This window comes from Notolepis coatsorum (genome assembly GCF_963971535.1).
Source record: "Notolepis coatsorum genome assembly, chromosome: 6".
Lineage (NCBI taxonomy): Eukaryota > Metazoa > Chordata > Actinopteri > Aulopiformes > Paralepididae > Notolepis > Notolepis coatsorum.
In genome coordinates, this window is record NC_140170.1 from 82,309,354 (window position 1) to 82,336,232 (window position 26,879).

General features: G+C 41.6%; 1 protein-coding gene across 1 annotated transcript; it reads left to right on the plus strand.

Moving 5' to 3' along the window:
• Positions 1 to 536: 536 nt before the first annotated feature.
• On the plus strand, positions 537 to 14,471 carry LOC311229585 (somatomedin-B and thrombospondin type-1 domain-containing protein; the record flags this gene model as incomplete). Its single annotated transcript, XM_084315660.1, has 5 exons — positions 537 to 798; positions 5,738 to 5,929; positions 9,944 to 10,022; positions 10,765 to 10,947; positions 14,142 to 14,471. The coding sequence occupies 5 exons, from the start codon at positions 537 to 539 to the stop codon at positions 14,257 to 14,259; spliced, it is 834 nt and encodes a 277-aa protein (XP_084171786.1). The 3' UTR covers positions 14,260 to 14,471.
• Between the last annotated feature and the right edge of the window lie 12,408 nt (positions 14,472 to 26,879).

Below are 26,879 nucleotides of genomic sequence, written 5' to 3' on the forward strand. Positions count from 1 at the left end.
ATTTATACAATATACAACTAAAGTACAAAATAAAGTACAAATGATGATCCATGAAGTACAGAATCAGAAACACTTTTTTAAATGCAAAAATGAGGTAGGGATGTATAGTGCAAATCTTTTAGTAATAAATAGATAAAATATGGTGTCGCCTGCATGACTTTCCTCAATCAAGACTTGTAGACTATATTGAACTATTCGGGTTGAATATTTAACGAGTGAACAGACATAAAATCCCAACCTGCCTTTTTGTTATGAGGCATCGTGTGAAACTGTCCCTTTAAGAGACAACTATTTGAAGGATACGGAGTTGACACAGATGAAGAGGCACGAATAACCCATGATGACACTTGCCCCGCTGACCGTAGAACAGAAGATAGGCACAAATGGGGACGTTTGACGGGATTGTTTTTCACCTTTTTGCTAAATAACTGACCCCCTGTTGAACACTTGGGAGGCAGTTTTCACTGCTCAGTCAACTCGTTGAAAGCGCACCACACGCAGTTAGTGCGTCGTTGCCAAAAGGCGCAGAAGAACTCATGCGCGGAACCATCGTGATGATGATGGCAACTTTGAAGCGTAGTCCTACCACCTTGGTTGGCCTTTGGGTCGGTTTGTCACTTTTCTTCGTCGGTCCATGCGAGGCAGGGTGTCGGGAAGCGGGCCTGTGTTGCACCGGCCGAGACGCGTCGTGCGTCAGTAAAGGATGGAGAGCGGACCGGTCCTACGGCACCTGCTACTGCGACCAGGCGTGTGTCTCTACTCTGGACTGTTGTCACGATTATGAGCTGGCCTGCCCAGGTAGGTCTATATATAGGCTACCTTCACTTCAGTTTGAGAAGGACATCTTCGCATGGTTATGTAAACTGTAGGCAACAGCCCAGAATGATCACCCAAATTACGTTTTTCATAACTGGGTAAAGTAGTAGTATAGTAGTAGTAGAATAAGTAGATACTTGTAGCAATCTGAAAGAAGAGTAGGTATAATGAGTGGTGGACCGTAATTAAGTATTGTTTTTACTCAAGTATTGCAAAATATTGAGGTACTACTACTTGAGTATTTTCATTTGAGGGAACTTTGTACGTTTACTCCATTACATTTCAAATGAGCTTTGCAATTTTTATTCTGCTACATTTATTTGAACCCCATCAGTTACTTTGAACAAAAACATTTAGCTTAGAAAACATGGCAGAAATGTATGAAGATTAAGTACTCTGACATTTGAAGCCTGCCAACTTCATCAAGAGGAGAGCAGCATAACTGGACCACATACCACATAACGTCCCTGCATTTACACAAGTATAGTATTTTGAACAGAGCACCTTTTCATCTTGATTGATTGATTGAACACTTTTTTAACAGATTGCAGAATGGGTACAGTACAGTACAGCTCAATACATACAATTGTTAAGGGGATGCAGACCAGAGAAAGACTTTCGTCTTGTTTACATCAGGGTCCCCCATTTTCAATTCATCGTAACATATATGACATACATGACATACAGATAGACAGTACTGCTATGACATATACCAGATTTGCAAATACAGTACTGTTTGTGATACGAAAAGAGTCCAGAAAAAAAGAGTATATACATTTGACGTAGAAACTGTACATTGGAGGAGGTTGGGTAGGTGGGGGGGTGGGGGGTACTGAACATTGGAGGTGGTTGGGTGGGTGGGGGGGGGGGGGGAGGGGGTTGGGTAGGAGGGGTTTGTGGGGGACACTGTACAACTGTACAAGCAAAACTGTACATTGGAATATTGACAAGACCATACTTGGTAATTTTTACTGTACATTGGAGGGGGTTGTGTTAGGACATTTACAGGGGCCAGTTTCGAATTGCAGTCTCCCGTAGGTGTTTTTTGAGTGTTTTTGAAAGTGGGTAGTGATTCACATTCCTTTACAGCTTTGGGTAGGGCGTTCCACATTGATGTGGCATAATTGCGAAACGTGTTTAGTCCCTTGTTTGAGCCGAATCTGGGTTTAACATGATTTGTGGAGCTCCCTCTGGTGTTGTGATCGTGGTATTCACTGACCTTTGGGAAGTATTTTGACATGTACATGGGTACCTTGGTCGTGTAGTCTATCAGCGACTTCGGGTTATTGAGAAGCGCTATATAAATTAAATTAATTATTATTATTATTATCTTGTAGACCAGGCCCATTGCAAGTTGCTGTACTCTGTTGTCTACTCTAAGCCATCCTAGGTTGTCAAAGTGGGCAGGGGTGAGGTGGGTTCTAGGAGTAAGGTCAAGCAGTAGTCTGACATGTTTGTTTTGAGATGTTTGTAATTTTGTTTTTAGCGCCTTTGAGGTGCTTTGGTACCATGAGGTGCAAGCATAGTCGTATAGTACCCTTGAATGAGTGCTCCTGCCAGAGTCTTCAGCGTATTCTTGTTTACCAGTGAGGAGATCCGGTACAAGAATCGAGTTCGTTGGTTGGCTTTTTTTATTACATTGGATGCCATTTTGTCACAGGAAAGATTTGCCTCTAGGATGGAACCCAGGTAGGTAATATCTTCTTTCCTTGTGACAATATTGTCACCCACTGTAACTGAGAAGCCGTCGGTCTTGCTGAGTTTGTTATTTGAACCGAAGAGAATGGACTCTGTTTTGCCCATGTGTAATGATAGTTTGTTATCAGCGAGCCATATGCAGATTTTGCCTAGTTCTGAGCTGAGGGTTTTTTCAACCTGTAACTTGTTCTTGTCAGAGACCAGCAGGGCTGAGTCGTCCGCAAACAGGAACAAGTTGCAGTCACAAGCTGACGACATGTCATTTACATAAATTAGGAACAGTAGCGGACCTAGTATGCTTCCTTGTGGAACACCACAGCTTACTGTGAGGGGGGGGATAGGGTACCGTTTACCTCCACCATCTGCTCTCTCCCCTCCAGGTAGGATTGCATCTACTGTATACTATTTCATCTGGCTACTTCTACTTTTACTCAAGTAAAGGAACCTTGTACTTCTTCCACCGCTGTAGGTAAAATTCCCTCTGTCGTTGACTTACTTTTGACTTTGGTGTTTGGGTGTAAGCATCACTCAGATGCTTATACGGAGGCTGGGCAGCCTGAAGGTTAGATACTTTTCCTGGAACCAGTTCAATCTCCCATGACACAGTGCTGCCCCTGCGAAAATGAGTTTCAGCTGATCTGAACCCGGCTGTCTTCATGCTCTGACTCCACTGAAACAAACTGAAATCCTATTGGTGTGTGTAATATACTTAGTCCCATGAAATGTTCTCTGGATATGTTTTTTCCAACAAATTGTTCAGTAAACTACTGAAAATGGCTTAGATTTAGAGATCAGAGTCAATTTACAAGTACAAGTATAGGCCTACAGAGTCAAATCTAATCTAATCCAGCATCTAACCAGAGTGCAGTGAAGTGCGGTATGCTGTATATTAACATGTGTTAATTAACAGGCATATATCTCTACATCTTCACCCTCGTTGAGAATACAAGGATATATGAATATGCAAATTGGCAACAAGCACTCATTGGAAGACATGTCAGTACTTACTCAGCTTTCTGTAGCTGAATCTAAGTGTGTCAAGTTACCACTCATTGTTTATTAATTTAACATTGGACCATGAGAGGTATGCAATAATCACAGTGTGGATGTAGTGAGTGCAACGTGGTAGAATGCATTAAAATAGCAGCATAAACAACAATAAAATAACTCTCATTTACAACACAATGATCACAGTGTGGATGTAGTGAGTGCAAAGTGGAAGAAGGCATTAAAAGGCTAAGGTGAAGAGATATGTTTACAGCTTACTTTAGAAAATATTTAGTGAGCTAGCCTCCCTAATGTCCATAGGTAGGGTGTTCCATAGCTTTTCTGCATAATTAGCTGCAACCTCAATTTTGGCGTTTGGCTGTTGCTGGGAACCTTCAATAAACCAGCAGTAGATGATCCTAGGGGCCACAGTTGACAAGATACTTGGTATTGTAGCTTGGTTCGGTTCCATTTAGGGCTTTGTATATAAGGAGGAGAACCTTAAAATAAATAAATTCTAGTGCTGTCAGGCGATTAAAAAAATTAATCTAATTAATTACAGGATTTGTAATTAATTAATCTAATTAATCGCATTTTAATCGCATAACCATTTTATGCCTGATATTCTATATTCTATAATCATATTTCAAATTGCATGTGTCCGGGTGGCAGAATTCAGTACTGTATCTACAAAACCTTCTGTTTAATCATCTTCCATCTATTAATTTGCTTAGATTTTTCAGGTCTGGTCAATTTGAGCATGGTGTTATTCACAGTCAAAGATAACAAAAAAAATATTGATATTCTCATTTGGTTCATTACAATTTACTCAAAATAAAATGTGCATTCAATCAATCACAGCGCAGATTGAGTGATTGAATGAAAATGTTATTAACAGATTGCAGAATGGGTACAATACAGTACGGCTCAATACACACAATTGTTAAGGGGATGCAGATCAGAGAAAGACTTTCGTCTTGTTTACATCAGGGTCCCCCATTTTCAATTCATAATGAATTGTAAGTAAGGGTGCAACTTGCACTGTGCAATCCATTCTTTGTGGATCTAGCCCACAGTATTTCTGACACTGGGAATACATTCCCTGAGATTCATAGATGTCCCTAGAATCAGATACCAAGAACATGCAAATGGACCATATTAAAAAATCTGTAAATGTGTATTCTACATTCTTATGGAATGAATGATACAAAAAAAAAATTATAAAAAAAAAAAAAAAAAAGAAAAAATTGTAATTAATTTTGAGTTAATTTTCATAACGCGATAATTTGCTGTGTAATTAATTAATCTAATTAACGCGATAAACTGACAGCCCTAATAAATTCGAAATGTTACCGGAAGCTAGTGCAGAGTAGCTACCACTGGACTAAATCTGCTCTCTGTACAGTCCCCTCCCCATCATATGTATATACTCTTGTCAGGATCTATGGGTAACAGTACTGTATATTTGCATATCGTATATGTCACAGATGTAACAGTACTATATACCTGTATGTCATGTATGTCCCTATGCCATAAATGTCATGATGTCATATATGTTGTGTATGTCATAAATGTCACTATGAATTGAAAATGGGGGACCCTGATGTAAACAAGACAAACGTCTTTCTCTGGTCTGCATCCCCTTAATTGTATGTATTGAGCCGTACTGTATTGTACCCATTCTGCAATCTTTTAAATAAAGTTTTCATTCATTCACTCTCCTCTTGGTTCTAGTTAATAATAGCCTAGCTGCAGAGTTTTGAAGTCTCTCTGTGTGTTTTTTTCCGGGAGGCCAGTAAAGAGTGCATTACAGTAATTAAGTTGGTTTGAAATAAAGGTATGAATCCATTTTGCCAAGGGTGACAGTGGCTCAGGAGGTAGAGCAGTCGTCTGTTAATTGGAACGTTCCCGGTTCGATTCCCGCTCCCCCCGGGCAGCGTGGTCGAAATGTCCTTGAGCAAGACACTTAACCCGATGAGAAGGTTGGCACCTTGCAGTTGCCTCCGCCGTCGGTGTGTGAATGGGTGAATGTGAGGAACAAAATTGTAAATTTGAGGAACAAAAAGATAGGAACAAAGGGAACAGAATTGGATAAAAGCTGCTATTTAAATTGACCATTTACTAGGCAGAGGAGCCAAGACGAAAGAGTCTCACTCGGTTATGCTGTAATGTAATGAAAGATGTGACAAATGAACGGAATCTGTATTCTCTCTCTCTCTCTGTGACCCGGTGCTAGCGGTGTCCTGCGCGGTGAGCGAGTGGACAGATTGGTCGGGTTGTGCCGAGCCGTGCAAGGCCACGATACGCAGGCGGAGCAGGAGGATCCTCCAGGAGCCCCTCAACGGAGGCAAAGCCTGTCCCCACCTGGAGGAGAACGCCGGCTGTGCCGAGTACCAGTCCCAGCACCGGCCCTGCCGCAAGTCACTGGGTGAGGCTCCGCTCGGAACGCACGCACGCACGCACGCACGCACGCACGCACGCACACACACACACACACACACACACACACACACACACACACACACACACACACACACACACACACACACACACACACACACACACACACACACACACACACACACACACACACACACACACACACACACACACACACACACACACACACACACACACACACACACACACACACACACACACACACACAGTCCTCTGATACCCCAGGTGGAGATTTAACATCATGAATATCAGGGGTGGGACGATACGAGTAAACTCACGATACGATACATAAATATATTGCGAGAAAAGCTCTTTTTCGAGCAACACCTGACATAAAACAACAACAAACTTAAAGTCAAGAACAACCATACAGGACAGTAAATGAACATAGACAAAGGACAAAAAGAGAAAGATAAAAAGGCAAAATGCAGGGATTATGTATTTATTCACAGACTTGACATGAAAGTTTATCAGATTATTTAGTGTGCATCACAAACTGGCCAATTGTACATGAAACAACGTACAACAAATTGCATAGTGCCTCTTTAACACACACTGACCGCAACTTGATTATTATTAACTATTAATTATGTCCCCAACGGAAAACTTTGTTACCATCTGCAATAAGAAATATTATATACATCATCTGTTTTATCTAATAAGATAAAATTTTCAGTCTGTTCACCTCACTCCAATAATTTCTATTGCAGTAAAATGGGATTGTCAAGCCAAAGATAAATTAATAAATTAATTTAAAAGCTATATATAATAATATATTTTTTAATATCGATACTTGGCGTCACTGTATCCATATGATATCGGCACGCACAATCTGGTGATATATTGCTGTATTGATTTCCCCCACCCCTAATGAATATCCGTGTGGCACAGTGAGGTCTTGGAAATACACTCAGTGTACAAACCATTAGGGACACATTGGTAGTGTAGGGTTACACCCTGTTCTCCACAACCCACGCCTCAAAGCTGCAGAATCTCTCTTTAACTTCTCACTGTCTACATGACTGAAGTGGACTTAATCTAAAGGGAAAACCTATGAGGTGTCGCTGTTTCCATCCATTGTCATCATCAACGTATTTCGTGAAATATACAAATGTACATACAGTACTATAAACCCCAGAATCCCTTACATTAGGGCCGTTTTGGACTACAGAAATCCATAGTTAATAGCCATAGGCTACTCGATTAGTTGATTTCGGCGAGTTTCCCCACATGCAGTCATGCAGAAGGACCTCTTTAAATCCAGTGCTTACCAGAGATGTACTCATCATCATTATTTTAGGAAGTAACTCAATTCAGCATGAAAAAAAGCATACAAATAAACAAATCGACAATCGACTAATAAAGTCTTGGTCGACTAAGACCAAACCGAGCCCTGGCGTTGACAGTCTTGACTCTTGCAGATATCTGGGTGTTGATGTGGATCATAACCTGAACTGGATAGAGAATAACTGACGCCAAATTAAAAAAGTTCCAGTCCAGGTCATTTCTCCTTAGGAAACTTTGACCTGTACGCGTCTTTCATCAGATGGTTCTGGCTGGTGTCCTGTTTCATGCTGTGGTTTTGCTGGGGGACAAGAACAGAAGGGCGGCATGATGGCGCTGTGCTTAGCACTGTTGCCTCACAGCAACAATGGGTCTCATTCCCGAACGGATTTACGACAAGAAATGTTCTGCCGATTTAAGACATATTAGGGCTGGTAGCGAGATTCCCCAAATTTCCCTGAGATTGGATTCGGCCGTGGCTGAGAGCAGAATTTAAGAGTGCTGAGGAGCACACTTATGATTGATTGATTGTTTGAACATTTTATTAACTTGACAGACTGTGTTCTCCATGTTCTTAATGGCTTTATTTGGGAGGAATCATAGTGATTCCTTCATGTCAACCCTACATGCCTCCTTGGAATTAATTACTTAATCATAATTAAAATAAATATGACAATATTTATGCGGAAATTATGCGGATGTCGGAAAAATAGATAATATGGATTCATCTGATCACAGGGCAGCTGGATTAACCATATCTGAACCAGCTATTTTGGACAAATGTATAATTACTTTAATTACTCAGATATTCAAACACAATTATGCAATTATTGTGAAATTATTGAAAATAATAATTATTTAATGCCTTCTGTGGAATTTGTATTTCTTATTTGTTACATATCTGTTTTATTGATTAATTATACATTTGAAAGAATGCAGGTTAGAGCCAACATGCAATATATCCCATGATTAATGGGACAGACATTTGTTTGATATAGCTATAACTTGCATTCCTTCAAATATATCATTAATCAATAAAACAGATATTGAAATACACTATGTAGCCTACTACACCAACACTGCAAATGACAGTGGATAAATAAATAAATAAGAACTAAAGCTACTTGCGTGGAAATAGACTGCATTAATATTCCATAAGTCTTGTGTGTGCCAGTATAGCCTACGTGTCTAATGAATGAACAGTAGGCTTATATTATTCTAATTATTTGTTTCATTAGGATTTAGTAGATACTATATATATATGCTCTGCCCTATACAGTAAGTACAGTACACATATTAAGGCCACCAGAGTCGGGCAGCGGACTGGTGGACTGTATCTGCGATCTCCTAATAAAACAAGTCATTAGAATAACATAAGCCTACTGCGTTCATTCATTACGCACGTAGACTATACAGTACTGCGAGCGTGTGTGGTGCGCGCGCTGCGGCAGGTGGTCACGAGTAGTAGCCTGTATTCTGTATAATGATGACAATACATTAATCTAATCTCATTTTTATCGGTCGCAAAGCGCTTCCGCCACCATTTTCACACGGCTGCATCATTAGTTGCATTTAATGAGCTGGACAGGTGTGTCTAAACCCTCGACTTTTCTCGATTTCATTTGCACACGGCACAGAGCCTGCCTTATAAGGAGCTCTGGAGGCGTTGGTTTGTATGCAAATGACCTGGACGGGGGACGCGCGTTCATGTTTCAGAGTGGTGACATTCCTCATCGCGGCACCTCAGCTGTGATAGTTTGAGCCACTTAAAGCATCTTCCCCACACGTTGGGGACTCAGAGTGAACTTGTCGTAGATTCTGTCTCAGTCGGTTCCAAGATAAGTCTTCCAAGAGAACTCTTTGGAAAATATTCGGGAATGAGACCCAATGTCCTGGGTTCAAACCCCAGCAGGGGGCCTTTCTGTGTGGAGTTTGCATGTTCTCCCCGTGTTTGCGTGAGTTTCCTCAGGGTACTCCGGTTTCCTCCTCACACCAAAAGACATGCATGCTAGGTTTCCTGCCATTGTCCTTGACCAAGATACTGGCATTACAATTGGAGTTGATCCTCGGGCGCCGCACTACGTGTGGCTGCTGCCCACTGCTCCTAAAATAGTTAGAATGGGTCAAATGCAGAGGACAAATTTCCTCAACTTAACTTAACTTCAGAAGGTCCGCACAACGTAGCTGCCTTTGTTTGCAGTTCATTCAAGTAACAAGTGCAAGTCACGTTACCAGCAAACACTCTTCTTCAGATTTAAACATACATACAGGTTGCTAATGTTTTCTATGGACCTTTTCTAACTTGACAATGACAACATAAACATTCTAAGTGGACTGGAGTTAATTTCCTGTTGCAGTGATTGCTAATAGCCTACAGTAACCGACAGGAAACAATGGTTAACTTTTTTATATAACAAGGTTTTGGTCACCGATGTGGGAGCGAACAAGCACCTAAATAGAATCCTGTGGTCCTGAGGGCACTGGATTTCCACATTGTTGTCATAGAAACACTGTCAACATCTAGACCTTTTCTTTCTAAGGACGTCAGTGTATTCCTTCACACATCTGCTTCTCCAGGCAGGTTCAAACCAGCACTAAAGAATGATTTACAAATGGTATTTGGACCCAGGTCTGCAGTATGAATGTATATTGACCAATCCTACACCATCTGTTGTTGTCACGATGGCTCCCCCTGCAGTCCCAGCTCTTATTACCACCGGTGGTTATGGCAACGCCAGGAAGAAGAGAGATATCCCTGACAGTGGTGACATCATAGGGTAATACCAACACATCCACACTATCCATAGCAGTGTGGAGTGTGTCTTTATATTCCTTTAGTCTTTCATGTATTTTCATGTATTGCCATTTTGTACTGTGAACAATTACCAACAAAGTGTTACCTTGTATTGCTTTGTTGTGCGTGCGTGTGTGCGTGTGTGTGTGTGTGTGTGTGTGTGTGTGTGTGTGTGTGTGTGTGTGTGTGTGTGTGTGTGTGTGTGTGTGTGTGTGTGTGTGTGTGTGTGTGTGTGTGTGTGTGTGTGTGTGTGTGTGTGTGTGTGTCATGTGTACAGCTTAGATATAATCAGACCTTCACCACCCCACTTGAATTAGTGTGGACATGTGTGTGTGTGTGTTTCTGTCCAATTGGGGACAAAAGCGTCATCATTTGGTCCCCAAAAGTGGCCTACTGTAAGTAATTGCATGTGTGTGTGTGTGTATTCAAGTTCAAGTTCTTTATTTTTCAAATACACAATAATACAGGGGCATTGCAGGTAATTCAAGTCTTTCGACCTCAGACTCAACAGTGCACAATTAGGAAACAACAATGAATACAAGAATGGTAACAATAAGTAATAGTAGTAAGATCAAATAAAATGAAATATAAAATAAAATAGTCAATTGTGTCTTGCGTATACTAGTGTATGTGCATGTTAAGGTGCAGTGCAGAGTGCGTGTGTGTTTGTGTGTGTGTGTTCAATAACAAGGTGTGTGTGTGTGTGTGTACTTACGTGTTAACAGGTATTGCGTACAGTTCCAGCTGACCTCTCTGACCCCAGGGTGCCAGCGGAGCGTGGGCCCACACACCCAGTGGATGCAGTACTTGAGGGAGGGTCACCAGGTGTGTGTGGAGTGCCAGCCTCCGGCCCTTGCCGCTGGCCAGAAGCACTGCGCTGGAGACGGAGAGGAGGGCGAGAAGGAGAGGTAACACCGTCACCGCCGCTTGTCTTGGGAGGCGACTCGGAGGACCCAGCGATTACTTACAATAACGCGGGGGTCCTTTTCTGCTATGGCGCCCTTTATATACCTGGTATACGATTTGTATTTGGATCCCAAGTTTATGTTCAAGTTTTGTTTTATTTATGAAATGCTTTGTTCTGTATGAGCCCCTGAGAATGTGCTTCATACCGTAAAAAAAGGAAAAAGAAGAATAAAGTCCCAACACTGTACAAATATACAATATATATATTTTTTTCCTATGCATTCTTTCATTTATTTGCATTCATCTAAAAATGTTTGGACCTTATGGTGTTCTTGTTCTGTTCTTGACTTATTGTTATGTTGTCTTCTTGACTTGTTTAAAGAAGACCTGTACGGCCCATGGGGACATTAACGTGTGTTGTCGGGCCCTATAAATAAATTTGATTTAAATTTGATTATACAATATACAAACTAAAGTACAACCTAAAGTACAATGAAGTAAAAATGCAGACAATGAGGTAAAAAAAATACAAACATAAAAAAAAATATGCTAAATGCTAAAATTAAGTATGGATGTAGTGCAAATATCTTTGTAATAAATAGATACAATATGGTGTAGTGTTAAAAGTGTTTAACGTGTCTAAAGTGAGTGTTAAGGGTGAGTGTTTGTTTAAAGTGAGTGTGTGCATGTGGATGTGTGTGCAATGAAAGTGGATCGATGGGTTGATGTTAGATAAAGCCATTGAGCATCCTGACGGCCTGGGCATAGGCGCCCACTTAACGGAGCAGAAGATGCACGTGCTCTAGGACTATTGAACTTGGGGGAGCAAGCTTGTCTCTTTGCTCCCTCACTTTTTGATCATATCATATGATATAAATATCCCCCCCCAATTTATAAATCTTATCGAACCATAACTACGTAATTTCAATCAAATTAATAATACGCAATGACACTTAATAGCAAGTTTTTAAGTTTCCAAAGATTGTGTAACCCCCCACTTTAATGGTTTGATCCAGTGCCCACGGGCCACGGTTCGTCGGCATGACGTATACGACATGTTGGGGGAGGCGGCTTTTTCGAAACCCTTGAAAAATTCAGGCTGGATATTGGATAACATTGTGACTCGTGAGGATTATTCTTCGCCGTTTACATCAAAATGGAGCAAATCATCACGTAAGTCGAACACTGTGACTGTATACTAAATGCGCAAACAGATTGAAACTGAATATTTCTCGTATGGTGAGCCTCGGCGCTGCACCCAGTGCACCGAGTGAATCCAGAGATACAGGATGGTGCGCAGGCGCTGTGATCACCCAACGGCGGAAATAATGCCGCTTTGAGCAGTTTATAAAAAAAATATTAAAAATATTTATTAGCAACGCCGAGCTTTCAAACCATCCCGTATCTCTGTGCGAACCCCTCGTGCAACTGTGAGCACCTTTGTAATGTCTCTGTGATACTTGTATAACGAACGGTTCGACCAGAACCAGTCCTTCATGGTAAATCTAGGTTGGTTTCCCATTGAGGAGCAAGTGACTGTGGATTCACTCGGTGCAGCACAGTCACGAAAGGGGACCCTGATGTAAACAAGACAAACGTCTTTCTCTGGTCTGCATCCCCTTAACAATTGTGTGTATTGAGCCGTACTGTATTGTACCCATTCTGCAATCTGTTAAATAAAGTTTTCATTCATTCAGCCGCCGCGCTCACTGGGGCTATTGATAGCGTCAATTAGTTGTTGTTGTTGTTGTTGTTGGTGCTGCGGATGTGAACGGGGCTGGAGGGGCTTTGGGAGGATGGGAAAGTTATTATTATTATTATTATAATAGTAATTGGCTATCATACGTGCCTAGCTAGCGTTAGCTAAAAGAGCCCTCGCAGTGAAGTTATTATTATTATAGCTATCATACTGCAATATAAACTGAGTTTTATAGTGAAAAGAGCAGCTTTATTTTGGTCAAGATTGAAGGCTCTATATTGCAGGAAATTGCACATACAGGTGTTCATTAAATGTAAAAAAATCTGCTGTGGAGGGGGTCGTGCCGGACCCCCTCCAAACCACCCCTTGCAAAAACAAAAAAAAAAAAAATGTAAAAAAAAAAAAAGAATAAAAAAAACTTGCACCCCCACTTTCAACTATAACTAGGCGGCCATGGGCCTGGGGATAGAAGCTCCTTTACGATTAGATTTGTATATAGCAGAAAAGAGAAGAAGTCAGATCCATATTGGTAGTCTGTGCAGACTCCTCATTCTAGTCTGCAGACCGTTTGGGAGACATCAACATTCAGGCTAAAATCTCTCCAAACGCTCAACGATAAGTCAAGTCGAGTCAAATGTATTTGTATAGCTCAATATCACATTACATGTCTGAACAGGCTTCACAAGCCCACTGTGAACAACACCCCCTGACCCTCAACCCTCAATCAAGAAAAACTCCCACAAAACCTTAATATGAAAAATCCCCTCAACAAGGATGGCCAGGCGTGCAGTAGCCTAGGTGAAGATTATATTCTCTAAGTCAACTTGCTTTCATTGTCTCAAAGAGGCAATCAGTGCTGCAGCAAGCAGCCATACTATACAGTATATTACAGTATTTACCCCTTTGACGGATATTTGCAGTTTTTGTCTTGGTCCTATGGCTCAGTGGGTCCACTGGAGCAATTGTGCTAAAAAGATGTATACACTCATGGTGCTCTGGGGTACTTTGGACAAAAGTTTAATGGATACAGTATATTATCTGTTTAATAAAAGATACACTATATTATCTGCTAAATAAAATATACAGTATATTATCTGTTTAATAAAATATACAGTATATCATGTTTATTAAAACATACAGTATATCATCTGTTTATTAAAAGATACAGTATACTGTTTATTAAAAGATACAATATATCATGTTTATTAAAATATACAGTATACTATCTGTTTAATAAAATATACAGTATATTATCTGTTTAACAGAATATACAGTATATGATCTGTTTAATAGAAGTGTCCAGTATATTATCTGTTTAATAAAAGATACAGTATATTATCTGTCTAATAAAGTGTCCAGTATATTATGTTTAATAAAAGCGAGGCTTATACCTCTAGATGGCAGTATTGTACAACGTTAGCTGGATGTAAACCAGCAGTTGATTGAATTACAAGCCCAACTCTGTCTCTCCCCCCCCCCCCCTACAACCTCCCCCAGGAGACAGTCTCTCCAGTGGCAGGCGGTGGGGAACCCTCGGTGCCGGGGGGTGTGGAAGCGTGTTGGGAGACTGGATGCCTGCTCTTGTCCTACTGTCCACAGCTTCCTCTTCATCTGACTTCAGCCCGTAACTCTCACCCCAACCCACTGTGCATGCCTGCACAGACGCACACATACAGAGCGACCTGCTGGTACATTCGTATGCCTATATTAGTCTGTATCCACAAAGCCTTTCATAGAAAATAATCTGTGACTGGTTTTTGCATTCTTTTTGGTCGTAATGATTGAAGTGGTCTAATAGGCCATTCACACTGGTCCGCTTCGTTCCGGATAGACCGTGTCCTAATGGACGCTCGTCTAAATGGACGCTCGTCTAAATGGGCGCTCGTCCAAATGGCTCATTCCTCTGTGATTTCACACTGCACTTCTGGCGAGTGACTTTGGAATCACTTCAACTGATAGGACATATGGTGACAGAAGCAGTAGGAGCCCTCACTCTTACCAATGGTTCTTCCTATGATCAGTCTGATTAATATGGATGTGTCTCGTTACAGATTCTGGGCAACATCAAGCGGCATGCGTGTCTGCTTGTCAGTCCACGACCTTGAAGTTATACTCACCATGCATACCAGTGGAAATTACAAATTGTTATTGTTTCTTTATTATTTCTAGAGAAATTAACATTCTACCACACGCATCAGGATAGCATGCCATTTGGAGCCGGTCGCTAGCTTTCACACTGAGACAAGAGCACGGCGGTGGACTGATGCGGATGTATTCCACCGTGTGAATGGCCTAAAAGACACCTATTATAGCTGCCACTGTTACTGTAGTTCTGGCCACACATTAAGATACATTCCAATTCCAAAATGTCACAACAGTGCATTAGAACGTAGCAATGCCTCATTACTCAAGGTTTGTACCTTTGTTTACATTATGTTGATACATGCATCAGGTTCAGCAATATAAATAAAAATGTTTGTGGTAAATTGTTACAGTAATACAACTGGTGTATGGGAGCAACTTCACCTTGTGCCCTAGATGGCAAAGTGACATTGATTAAATGTTGAAATTACATCACAATCATTGTTTCGGTTGAGGTAGATGATTCAATTTTGAATCGACATTGAATCAACATTGACTCTATGTTGACAAACAAAATTTCAACGTTGATTCAATGTTATTTACAATGACGCTTCAACATCGTTTGGTTGTTTTTTACAGTGGCTCGTGCTGCTGACTTTAGCAGGAAGTACACAGTGAAGGAGGCAGTCCCAAAGAAATCCGAGGCACTTTAGAAATCTGTTTAAAAATCCTTTAATTAAACATGGCTAACGACCATGACGACTTATCCTCATCGGGGTTTAAAAACAATGCAGACAATTAACAACGTATCACATGGTCACATGACTAGTAAGGACCGCCACTAAAAAACACATATAAGACACAATATATGTCTGGGTGGCGGGTGCCCCATTAGATCACACATATACTGTAACAAACCCACAGATAGACACTCTCAAGGCCACTTCCCTTCCATGTCTTAATGAGTAAATTGACTTTCTTTCTATAACCTTTTCATAACTGGGTTTGATGAGGAATACTGTGTGCCTACAGTACATTATTCTGTTTGTGCACGGCTTAATTATGTGCACTTAATTATGTGCTTTGACCTCTATTTTGACAGGTATTTCTGGGGGTAATTAATTATGAGTAATTATGTATTGTAGAGCACTAAAATAGTGCTATTTACCTCCACTAATGTACATCATTGATGGACTGTATTCTACATACTCTACCTACACTCTACCTATACATTGAACTATGATTGTATAGACTGAGACTCTCATCTCTTACCTCTCTGCCATCATATTATATCATATTTGTTACAGTATGTGTAATCTAGCCCGGTGCCCAGGTTTTGTGTTTATTTTCCACTGTTGTGTCTTATATGTGTTTTTTTAGGGGCAGTACTTACTAGTCATGTGACCATATGATGAGCTTCAAATTGGACACCTGTCCCATTGTTTTGATACCCTGATGAAGAGTCATGTACGCCAAAAAGCATTGGTCGTTATCCATGTTTAATGATTATTTGAATCATCTTACAATCAGAGTGCCTCGGATTTTCCATTACCATCATTATTTGTATTTGTACCCAGCACAGCACAGCACTCCCTATTTACTCTTCACTATTGATCCAGCGTCGTTTCTATGCCAGTTTGCTATCTGGGGGCTATACTGTATATTCTGGCAGCACTGTGTACGATTTCCTGTTTATGTTGAAATGACGATCGTATGGACTCAACCACGTATAGGCTCATATGCTCAACCATTATGGAACCGTGTGGAATAAGCTTGTGATACTGTAGGTACATGGACTTCATTGGCAGAATGAGAAGCACCAAATTACTTGCTTATTCTTTCTCTTCTCGTCTCTTCTCTGTCATTATCATCAGTCGAGTGTGCCAACGACATTTTGTAACTGTTCAGTTTAGCAATATTTAGACCAATTCTTAGAATCTCATTATTTTGTTTCTATTTTGATCTCTCCTACAGAATGTAGCTCTGTGTCTCTGTAAACATGCTTTTCATAATGTCTGTGTGTCATAATGTGAACTTTTGGTCCGAACAGTTAATTAAATCCAAAACAACACTCGGGCATTCAAAATGTAATTCGATTTATTTCATGTTTTGAGTCATCCAAGGGGGAATGTTGCCTTTCAAAAACAATAGAAATATCCTGGGACATAGAGACGGTGTTTTATTTTTTTTTCTTTTTTACAAGACAAAGTACTGGCTTTTTGTGTGAGTCACGTTCCAGCCACAGCTCCATAGTTACAACATGCATTGAACAACAGAACATTGATACAGAAACAACAGCATTAGAAAGTCAACAGGTAGAAATAATTTTTTTTTCTTTTTTTCCCCTCTCAAAACAAACAGCCTCAAGAGCTACAAACAACATCATAGAAGAGCCGGGGGAGGTCATTCAAATCTCTCTTGTTTTCATTTTCATTTTTTTTTTATTTCCCTGGAAACGGTATACTTTACAAAGACTGATGGCTTTAGGCAAGTTCGGGGTCAATTCCACTGAGAGTTTAGACGTGTAGAAAAATTTGTAGTTTATGATTTGAATTGAAACTTGATATTTAAAATTTTGGTTTGTGCCCTAATACTGGCCTTGTCCCTTATTATTATTATTATTTTTTTAATATATTATCAGTAACATGTGCTGTGTTCACCAAGGCATGCTGAATCAAGTCCCAACACTGAAATACACACCTTCCAATAATTATAAATTCAAAAGTGTTCATGGAATTACAGTTTTAAATTCAGAATGATTGAAATCTGACTACTTTGTACATTCTTGGCTGTGAGAATGGGCTCTTGAACGGGGTCCCATTAGATCCCCCAGAAAATACAGAAAAGTTCAAATTATGCTATTTCATATACTGTATACGTTCATTTCCACAATTTCCACATTCATATGTTTGGAGGAGCTCAAACCCTCAACCAATATACCATATCTGAGTGTCCTCTGCACAGACACATTGGAATGGTTGTCTTAGTTGTGTATATAAAATAAGAGAGAGAAAAAAAATAAATTATATGATTGTGTTTTCTTCCTAAAACACAATAGTTATACTTCTTCATTTGACATCAGAAGCTCCCCTATCAAGACTGCAATACATGTTAAAGCTTAAAATGTCTACTGCTAGGTCTGGATGGTTCACTCAGAATAAAACAAACATGTCTTGAAAAAATAAACCAATATATATATATATATATATATATATATTTATTTTTGTTTTATTATTATATAATTGTCTTATCTCGTCACAGTATCACATAGTCTAGATTCCACTTCAGAACATCATTCTTAAGCTTCCTAAAATGCTACCTTTTAATAAACGGTTACAACGAGAGTATCAATACTTGTTTCATGATATCAATACTTTGTGTGTTTGTGAGTGTATTTGTGCCTGCGTGCTTATGCACGCACTTGTGTGTGTGTCATGTCACGTCACGTCTGTCCACCCGTCCTTAAATGCAGTTCTCTACAATAATGCTTGATATCCTATTCATGAAAAATTGATTGTCATTATATTTGAGAGATATTTCCATGAGAAATGGTCCCTGACTACCTTAATTTTGAAAACAAAACAAAAACCAAGCATGATAGAATGAGACTAAGCCACAGAAGCAGTTTTAATATAGATAATAAGAGATTGGTGTGAGATTTGTGCCATTCAGAACTGTTTAAAAATCAAGTACATATGTACCATTGTTTCACAGAAAAGTGTTTGTCAAGCTCATGCGCAAATTGCACATTATTTTATTGATATCTCCATGTATTCAGTGTAAGAACTGCAACAACGCTAATGTGGGTTGAAATTCTGGCTTAAATTGGACATAACTTCATGGTAAAAAACACAAGGATATACAATCTGATATAGATCTGGAATTGAATACACTGACATTTTGAATGAAATCAGAGCTAAAATGATCAAATACTAAAGGAAAACGTTACATGGAGCGAAACGTGTGGCAACATGTCTGTCTTTGCAATGTTCCTAGACGATGTAGTCATGAAGTAGAAAGTCTGTATGTTCATTGTGTGTGTGTGTGTGTGCGTGAGAGAGAGAACTGGGCTTGATGCAGGAATACAACCTTTGAAACCAGTAGTCATTGTATTAGTGGTCTACAGAGTAGGCTATTAGTATTTTATTTATTTTTTTGCTTCTTATATTCGGCCAGTAGTCCGTGAGAACACACAGGACACTGATTCTGACCAGTTAACTAATTAAGGGCACACACACACACACACACACACACACACACACACACACCACACACACACACACACACACACACACACACACACACACACACACACACACACACACACACACACACACACACACACACACACACACACACACACCAAAATCAATCATCAAAGTAATATAACCACACACGGCCATTGCAGGGGTCCAAGCATTGGGTATATGGGGCACTGAAGTATAAGCAATATGGCATTGTGCATTATGACATTTATCATTATGGTATTATGCATTGGACATTGGCACTATGTCATTGGACATTACGCATTTAGGCATTAAGCACTATGTCATTGGGCATTACGCATTTAGGCATTAAGCACTGTCATTGGGCATTATGCATTTAGGCATTAAGCACTGTCATTGGGCATTATGCATTAAATGCATTAAGCACTATGTCATTGGGCATTATGCATTATGCATTAAAGGCATTAAGCACTATGTCATTGGACATTATGCATTAAAGGCATTATGCACTATGTCATTGGGCATTATGCATTAAAGGCATTAAGCACTATGTCATTGGACATTATGCATTAAAGGCATTAAGCACTATGTCATTGGGCATTATGCATTAATGGCATTAACACATTGAGTGCCACGCCCCTTCCGGGAAGTGACCACTTCCGTGCCGTCCATTAACCCCATGTAAACGTAGTTGTACTTTGTAGACCTAAACCTATATTTTATAATATAGCTATGGGTCTAATAACGCCGTCGAGTCTCATTGAGCTGCTTCTGGTCAACGTGCAAAAAAGGATTCTTTTTTCATCCGTACATTTCCGTTTTATACCGCTTTGAATATGAACATAGTCCGGCCGCTTCTGAGCAATTCCAGGGAAAAGACACGAAAACAGCGTTTTTGTGTAATTCAATAAACACGTTGTAATTTTTCTCCTGATTATCGGATCTTCCTGAAATCAACGCTAGATCATCACTATTATGCTTCCTCGTGCACGCATGCAATGTGATTTAGACCGGCGCCCCCCCCCCCCCCCCCCTCTCCTGCAACCCAACGGCATACAGCCAAACAGCTATAACACAGATAGCTTCAATCGCAGTAGAAATAAATATCAGAGCAAGCTTTCATATATGGCGTCCTTACCTGGTCTCTAAAGTAATGCAAAAAAAAGAATCCAGGGGCGCCCCAGTGGCGAACCACATAGCGCGCTCAGCCGCGACACGGCCGACCCGGGTTCGACTCCCGAACCCGTCGTTATTTGCCGAATGTCTTCCCCCCACTCTGTCTCCCATTCCTCCTCTGTCTCGCTCTACTGGACTGCCCAGTAGCAATAAAGCGATAAAACGCCAAAAAATAAATCTTAAACAAAAAATAAAAAAATAAAAAAATCCAATAATCTCATCGCCATTCCAGTTATCCACAGCGATCGTGCCTCCGACGTTGTAGGACATTACACTTCAACGGGCGGGCGGGGTCAGTAGTCCAAACCACCCCTACAAGCGTGTGTTTTGCCGGAGTGTTTAGGACCCGCTCCCATGCCGCAGCTCGGTAGAGAAAAGAAACCAACCCGTTTCTAACGGGGTGCATTACTGGCCGAAGGCGTTAGAGGGCGGTATAATACCGTCTGCCAGCTCAGACACACTCAGAACAGTATGCACAAGGTGCCCCGCTGAATTATGAATGGCAATAGATAATAAAAGAAATACCGTGACAGAAATGTAGATCTACGTTTCCGGCACTCAACGGTCGGGCCACAGAAACGTAGATCTACGTGAACGGCAGTCAATGTGTTAAGCACTATGTCATTGGGCATTATGGCAGCAGGCTGCCACTAGAGGAAAGGTCAAGATATCTGGCCAGTTTGGCCTGATGGTGGCGCTAGAGAAAAATGGAATGAACAAAATCAACAGGGTTGTTTCTCTAGGGATAAGTTAGTCCATTTACTGCATTCTCAAAGTGCGGCTTGCAGGCCAATGGTGGCCTTCGGAAACATTCCTGGCGCTAAGGTGTAAATGCATGCTTTACATTTGGTCTGGTTCCAATACAGTTTTAAACCAACCTACAACATCACACAGTGCTTTGCTTTTATGAAGGTAAAACAGCGCCCCCTGGGACTAAGCTCAGGAAGGACTAGGTTAAGCTACTGGTTACTTGGCAACTAGGCATCTCGTGAGACAGATTACGTCATCATTGCAGGTACCGTAGCTAGCAATTTCAGTGATTGCCATTCTTGCAAGATTGAAAGTTTGACCTTAGTAAATGTTTTCACCGTAGGCGGCCCTCAACCCATTGTTGGGTCCCTAAATTGGCTCGCAGTCATCAAAACCTTGAGAACCCCTGGGATAACGACATCACTGCATAACTCATAAATGTTCACACAAGCCAATTTTTTTTGTTATTTGTGATACTCTGTATACACCAAATTCAAAGTTATAGCTGCATTTTCTTTCAAACTAATTTGGTTGCGGATATCGGGATTCTGTACATATTTTGGCTCTCTCGGGTAGAGCTGTTTAGCAGGCTGTCATCTACAGGTGTAGATGCTGTGTAGGAGTTTGGCCTGATGGTGGCACTAGAAGAAAGTTAATGGGTTCACCATAAACAAAGGTTTTTCTTCATGAGGTTATGAATGTGCACAGCAAATTATATGGCAATCTGGCCATTTATTTTCCAGATATCTTGTTCTCAGTTTGGCCTGATGGTGGTGCTAATGGAAGAGTGATGGATGGATTAAAAATAATATACACGTTATGTTGCCAGTGTGGAATGTCCTATGTGAGGTAGATATTGTATTTATATGGTTTTCAGTCATCAGTTGTCAGATATAGTATAGCATAATAGCGGATTAGCATTTAATGCCAATTCATTTCTATGTCCTTATTGTAAGCATATCATTACAGTGAGTCAGCATGCAGCATAGCATGTTGAATACATTCATTGACTTGGACTGTGTTTCAGAGAGGGAACCTTCTGAGTTAGAGTATTCATTTTTATGTTGTAACCAGTGCACCTGTATGTATAGTGTCTTGTAAGGCACTTTAAGTGCATAACACTTCTCAAACTGTCAGCTGTGGCCCATCTCCCAATGTGGAATACAGATAGACCCTTTTTACTCATCAAAAGCAGGGCAGGCAGGGCAAACAGGTACGGCTAACATTAATTATGGGTCTGCTTGATATAGGTGTGCAGTAGTCAGCATCGACTTATCAATAGTATTGTCAATGCTGGCTTACTGGCACATCTAAGTCAAACGGCCCCATAATCAATCTTAGTTGCACCCGCTTTTGCTCTGCTTTCACACATCAAAATGGCAGACGTGGAAAAGGTCTATACAACTGGTCGGTGCTTGGACCCCTATTAACAAGCCAAAAGAAGACATGCTACTAAAATCTTCTGGGGGAAATATAACTAACCCCCAAGCATTCTTTAGGCATGGCTTTGTACCAAACACACTGAAAACACTGAGTCTAATCCACCATAATGCAAAACAAACAACTATAAATTTGGATAGTTGACAAAACATGACAAAATAAGGTTAACCAAAGAACAGAACTAAAGTATACATACAAATATAAAGATAATGGGATTTGACAATCAATATAATCAGTGTGAGTGCTGGGATGTTGGATCAGTAGATAAGAGTGCTGTGATGCCAAAAGGAGAATGCCACCCAAACCTTAGAGCAATCTCCAGTCTCTTTGGAAACCCCCACATCTTATACAGAGTGATGGACTTCTAATTGACCGTACTAACTAGTGTATGGAAATGTCATCTCATTCTGGCTGACAACATCAGAAGGTTACAGACCTCAATGCATTTTCAAAGATTAAAATGTGGGCTGCTGCTATAGCGCCACCATCAGGACTATTGGCCCCATATTTGAAGATGCCTTGTTTGACATAGGACTGGACCTGTGTGTACCGTTTTGTAATTCTGAATGCATAGGAAGGATGTTTTAGTACGCATTTATTGGCACCCCTATGCAGCGATTTTAAAATGGTTCTGTCCCCATGATCATATACGCTCACCCAACAACTACTGAATATCATGATTCTAAAAAATATTGATGACTTTTTGACAATTTTGTGCTAAGAGACATGCTTCGTTGAAGTTTGAAACATTTGTTGGTTGACAGCGGCCATAACCTGCTGTTTATTAATATAAATATTCCTTATTTCAGTTTGTGTATCTCAAGCTCCTTATGCTGTCTGACAACTTTGGTGTTGATAGGCCAACAATTAAAAAAGCCAATAGAAAAAACACAAAATGACGCCAATTCAATAACTTCCCAGCAGCGAAGTTGTAGAGCACGAATGCTATTTGATTCCACATATTTACGTGTTTCCTGCTGAAAGTGCTTTATGGTCAACCCATTAGCTAGTAAGCTAAGATTAGCCATGTTAGCAACTGTTAATGTTAGCTATCAAGCTAACATTGAACATTGATTTAGTTATTGAGTGCTAGCTTAGTTTAATCCATTTCATGCTTTTTTTTGGCACGGACTGCCTGGTGGGTGACTGTGCGCAGAGGGTCTGAGCGGCACTCAGTATTTAGTAACAGCGCGGATGGGGCCGCACAGACCGCGTTGCAAGGATTGGCGTCGCCATGGTGACAGAACATGCACTCCATTGTTGGAGTTGCTCTGCCCGCAGGAAGCGTGAAACTACCTGACGTTCACAGAGACCAATGCGTGCCGTCCACACCGTTTAGAACAGGAGACAGGTTTTACAACGGGCTGTAAATGTCACTGTAGAAAGCATTTCATTGGATGCAAAATTAGTACACGCCCCTCATGATTCCTCAACATTTGAGGATGGTTTCCAGGAAATTACAAACTCTAAAATACCATGAACAATACCTACAAAACAACTCTTTTGTCATTGCTGGGAAAATACTGGTGTATTTTATGATGATTGATGATTGATGATTAGTGCAAGACATAATGTGATAAAATAACTTAAATCTTTTTTGTTGACTGATGACCCTGCGTCGAAACATCCATTTAAAATAACGTTTATTTCCTTTAATCCGGGGGACCCAGTGTTCTACTTTGAACCAAATCAGTCTTTCCCTGGCCTACTCTGAGAGCACCAGACAGGCCTACTCTGAGAGCACCAGACAGGCCTACTCTGAGAGCACCAGACAGGCCTACTCTGAGAGAACCAGACAGGTCTACTCTGAGAGCACCAGACAGGCCTACTCTGAGAGAACCAGACAGGTCTACTCTGAGAGCACCAGACAGGCCCTACTCTGAGAGCACCAGACAGGCCGACTCTGAGAGCACCAGACAGGCCTACTCTGAGAGCACCAGACAGGCCTACTCTGAGAGCACCAGACAGGTCTACTCTGAGAGCACCAGACAGGCCCTACTCTGAGAGAACCAGACAGGTCTACTCTGAGAACACCAGACAGGACCTACTCTGAGAGCACCAGACAGGCCCTACTCTGAGAGCACCAGACAGGTCTACTCTGAGAGCACCAGACAGGCCCTACTCTGAGAGCACCAGACAGGTCTACTCTGAGAGCACCAGACAGGACCTACTCTGAGAGCACCAGACAGGCCTACTCTGAGAGCACCAGACAGGCCTACTCTGAGAGCACCAGACAGGCCTACTCTGAGAGAACCAGACAGGTCTACTCTGAGAACACCAGACAGGACCTACTCTGAGAGCACCAGACAGGCCTACTCTGAGAGCACCAGACAGGTCTACTCTGAGAGAACCAGACAGGTCTACTCTGAGAGCACCAGACAGGCCTACTCTGAGAGCACCAGACAGGCCTACTCTGAGAGCACCAGACAGGACCTACTCTGAGAGCACCAGACAGGCCCTACTCTGAGAGCACCAGACAGGCCCTACTCTGAGAGCACCAGACAGGCCTACTCTGAGAGCACCAGACAGGCCCTACTCTGAGAGCACCAGACAGGACCTACTCTGAGAGCACCAGACAGGCCTACTCTGAGAGCACCAGACAGGCCTACTCTGAGAGCACCAGACAGGCCTACTCTGAGAGAACCAGACAGGCTACTCTGAGAACACCAGACAGGACCTACTCTGAGAGCACCAGACAGGCCTACTCTGAGAGCACCAGACAGGCCTACTCTGAGAGAACCAGACAGGTCTACTCTGAGAGCACCAGACAGGCCTACTCTGAGAGCACCAGACAGGCCTACTCTGAGAGCACCAGACAGGCCTACTCTGAGAGCACCAGACAGGCCCTACTCTGAGAGCACCATACAGGCCTACATGTCCTTTTCATGTGGGTCGGTTGGAGCGTGTGTCAACACCTATCTTGTTAGTCAGTTGGACGAAGGTGTTGGGAGTTATGGCCTTTCAGATGTGATTTGTTATTATGGCGCAACACGGGTGCATGGCCTTGGGGGGGATGTCAGCACGGTCTACGTTGCACTACTTTTATTGTCTTTTATACCTATTATGTCTGCATTTTATACATTGCTTTTATTCTGTCGACTGCATGCTGATTTTATGCCTATATGTTAATTTTGTTCTACTTGCTGTGGGGTCCATGTGTGAAGGGTGCTATATAGATAGAGTTGTTATTATTTATTATTATATTATAAAAAAATGTATGCCTCTGTAAGTCTTGACGACATTGAAAATGAGGGTGACCTCAATTGTCATTCGAGAATAAATAAAGGTTTGAATGAATAGGAACCCACCCGCCAAATGTGGTTGCTCTGGGACGGTCTATGAGCCGCACATGCTTTTAGTGCAGATAAATAATCATATTTTGCAGCTTGGACCCGTAACAAGAGGCTAGGTAAAGCACCATGAAAGTCAATTATAAGCATTGTGGTTAGGTGTTGTGGTGATGGAGGTTGAGCCCACTACAAAGTGTCACAGTAAAACCACATTGTAGTTCAAACAAGCCGCGGTCGCCGTCCAATTACTTGATCGGAGCTAATTAGGTTACATGCATCAGCAGACAATGCTTCGGTAATACCTACCCCCCCCCCCCCCCCCCCCCCCCCTCTCTCTCACTCACTCCCATCGCTGCCTCAAAGAAACCTACAGGCGAAAAGTGATCTACTGAAACAATCCTCACTGAAATGTTCCCCAGGTATTACTAGGTATAACTGCTGCATATTATGCTGCTCTGAGAAACGTTTTGAATATGAGAGGGGGCTTGGGGGGGAGGGGGGGGGGGGTGGGCTACAGCTTAAGAAGAAACTGACATTTGGAAACCAGAACACTTCCCTCGGCTACCCGTACGTGCTCACACACCGGAACGTGTTCGTCTTCATCTATTAGGGGGGTATAACCACGTTGTCCTAATGCTCTGGCTCAACGGCAGTCCCTGTATCTCTCTGCCTCTACATGTACAACACACAAACACACACAACATGGGAGGGGAGGGACCGCGTGAGTGACGTTCTCCATCCAAGAAGTCTTTAGTAACGTTGTCCACTTACATGTCAGTCGCCCTGAGCCTGTGTGGCGTCAACATGACCTGGCAGCTCAGTGAGTTTGTGACATGATGCCCCGTCAGCGCGGTGTGTGCCCCCTCTGTCTCTCTCTCTCTCTCTCTCTCTCTCTCTCCTCTCTCTCTCTCTCTCTCTCTCTCTCTCTCTCTCTCTCTCTCTCACACACACACACATACACTCTCCCACTTTCTCTTTCACACACACAATACACTCTCACTCTCTCACACACACACACACACACACACACACACACACACACACACACACACACACACACACACACACACACACACACACACCACACGCGCAAACACACAGCTGTGCCTCTCCGCCTCTCCCAGTCATTGCTATTCTTTTCACACCTCAGCTCCTCTCACTTGGCTGCAGTCAAGACTAGAGAGTGAGAGCAATAAGATATCAGGGCAATTCTACAGAAATGGATCCAATCGGAGGTTGAACAAATGGTGAAATCATCGTTATCATTCATC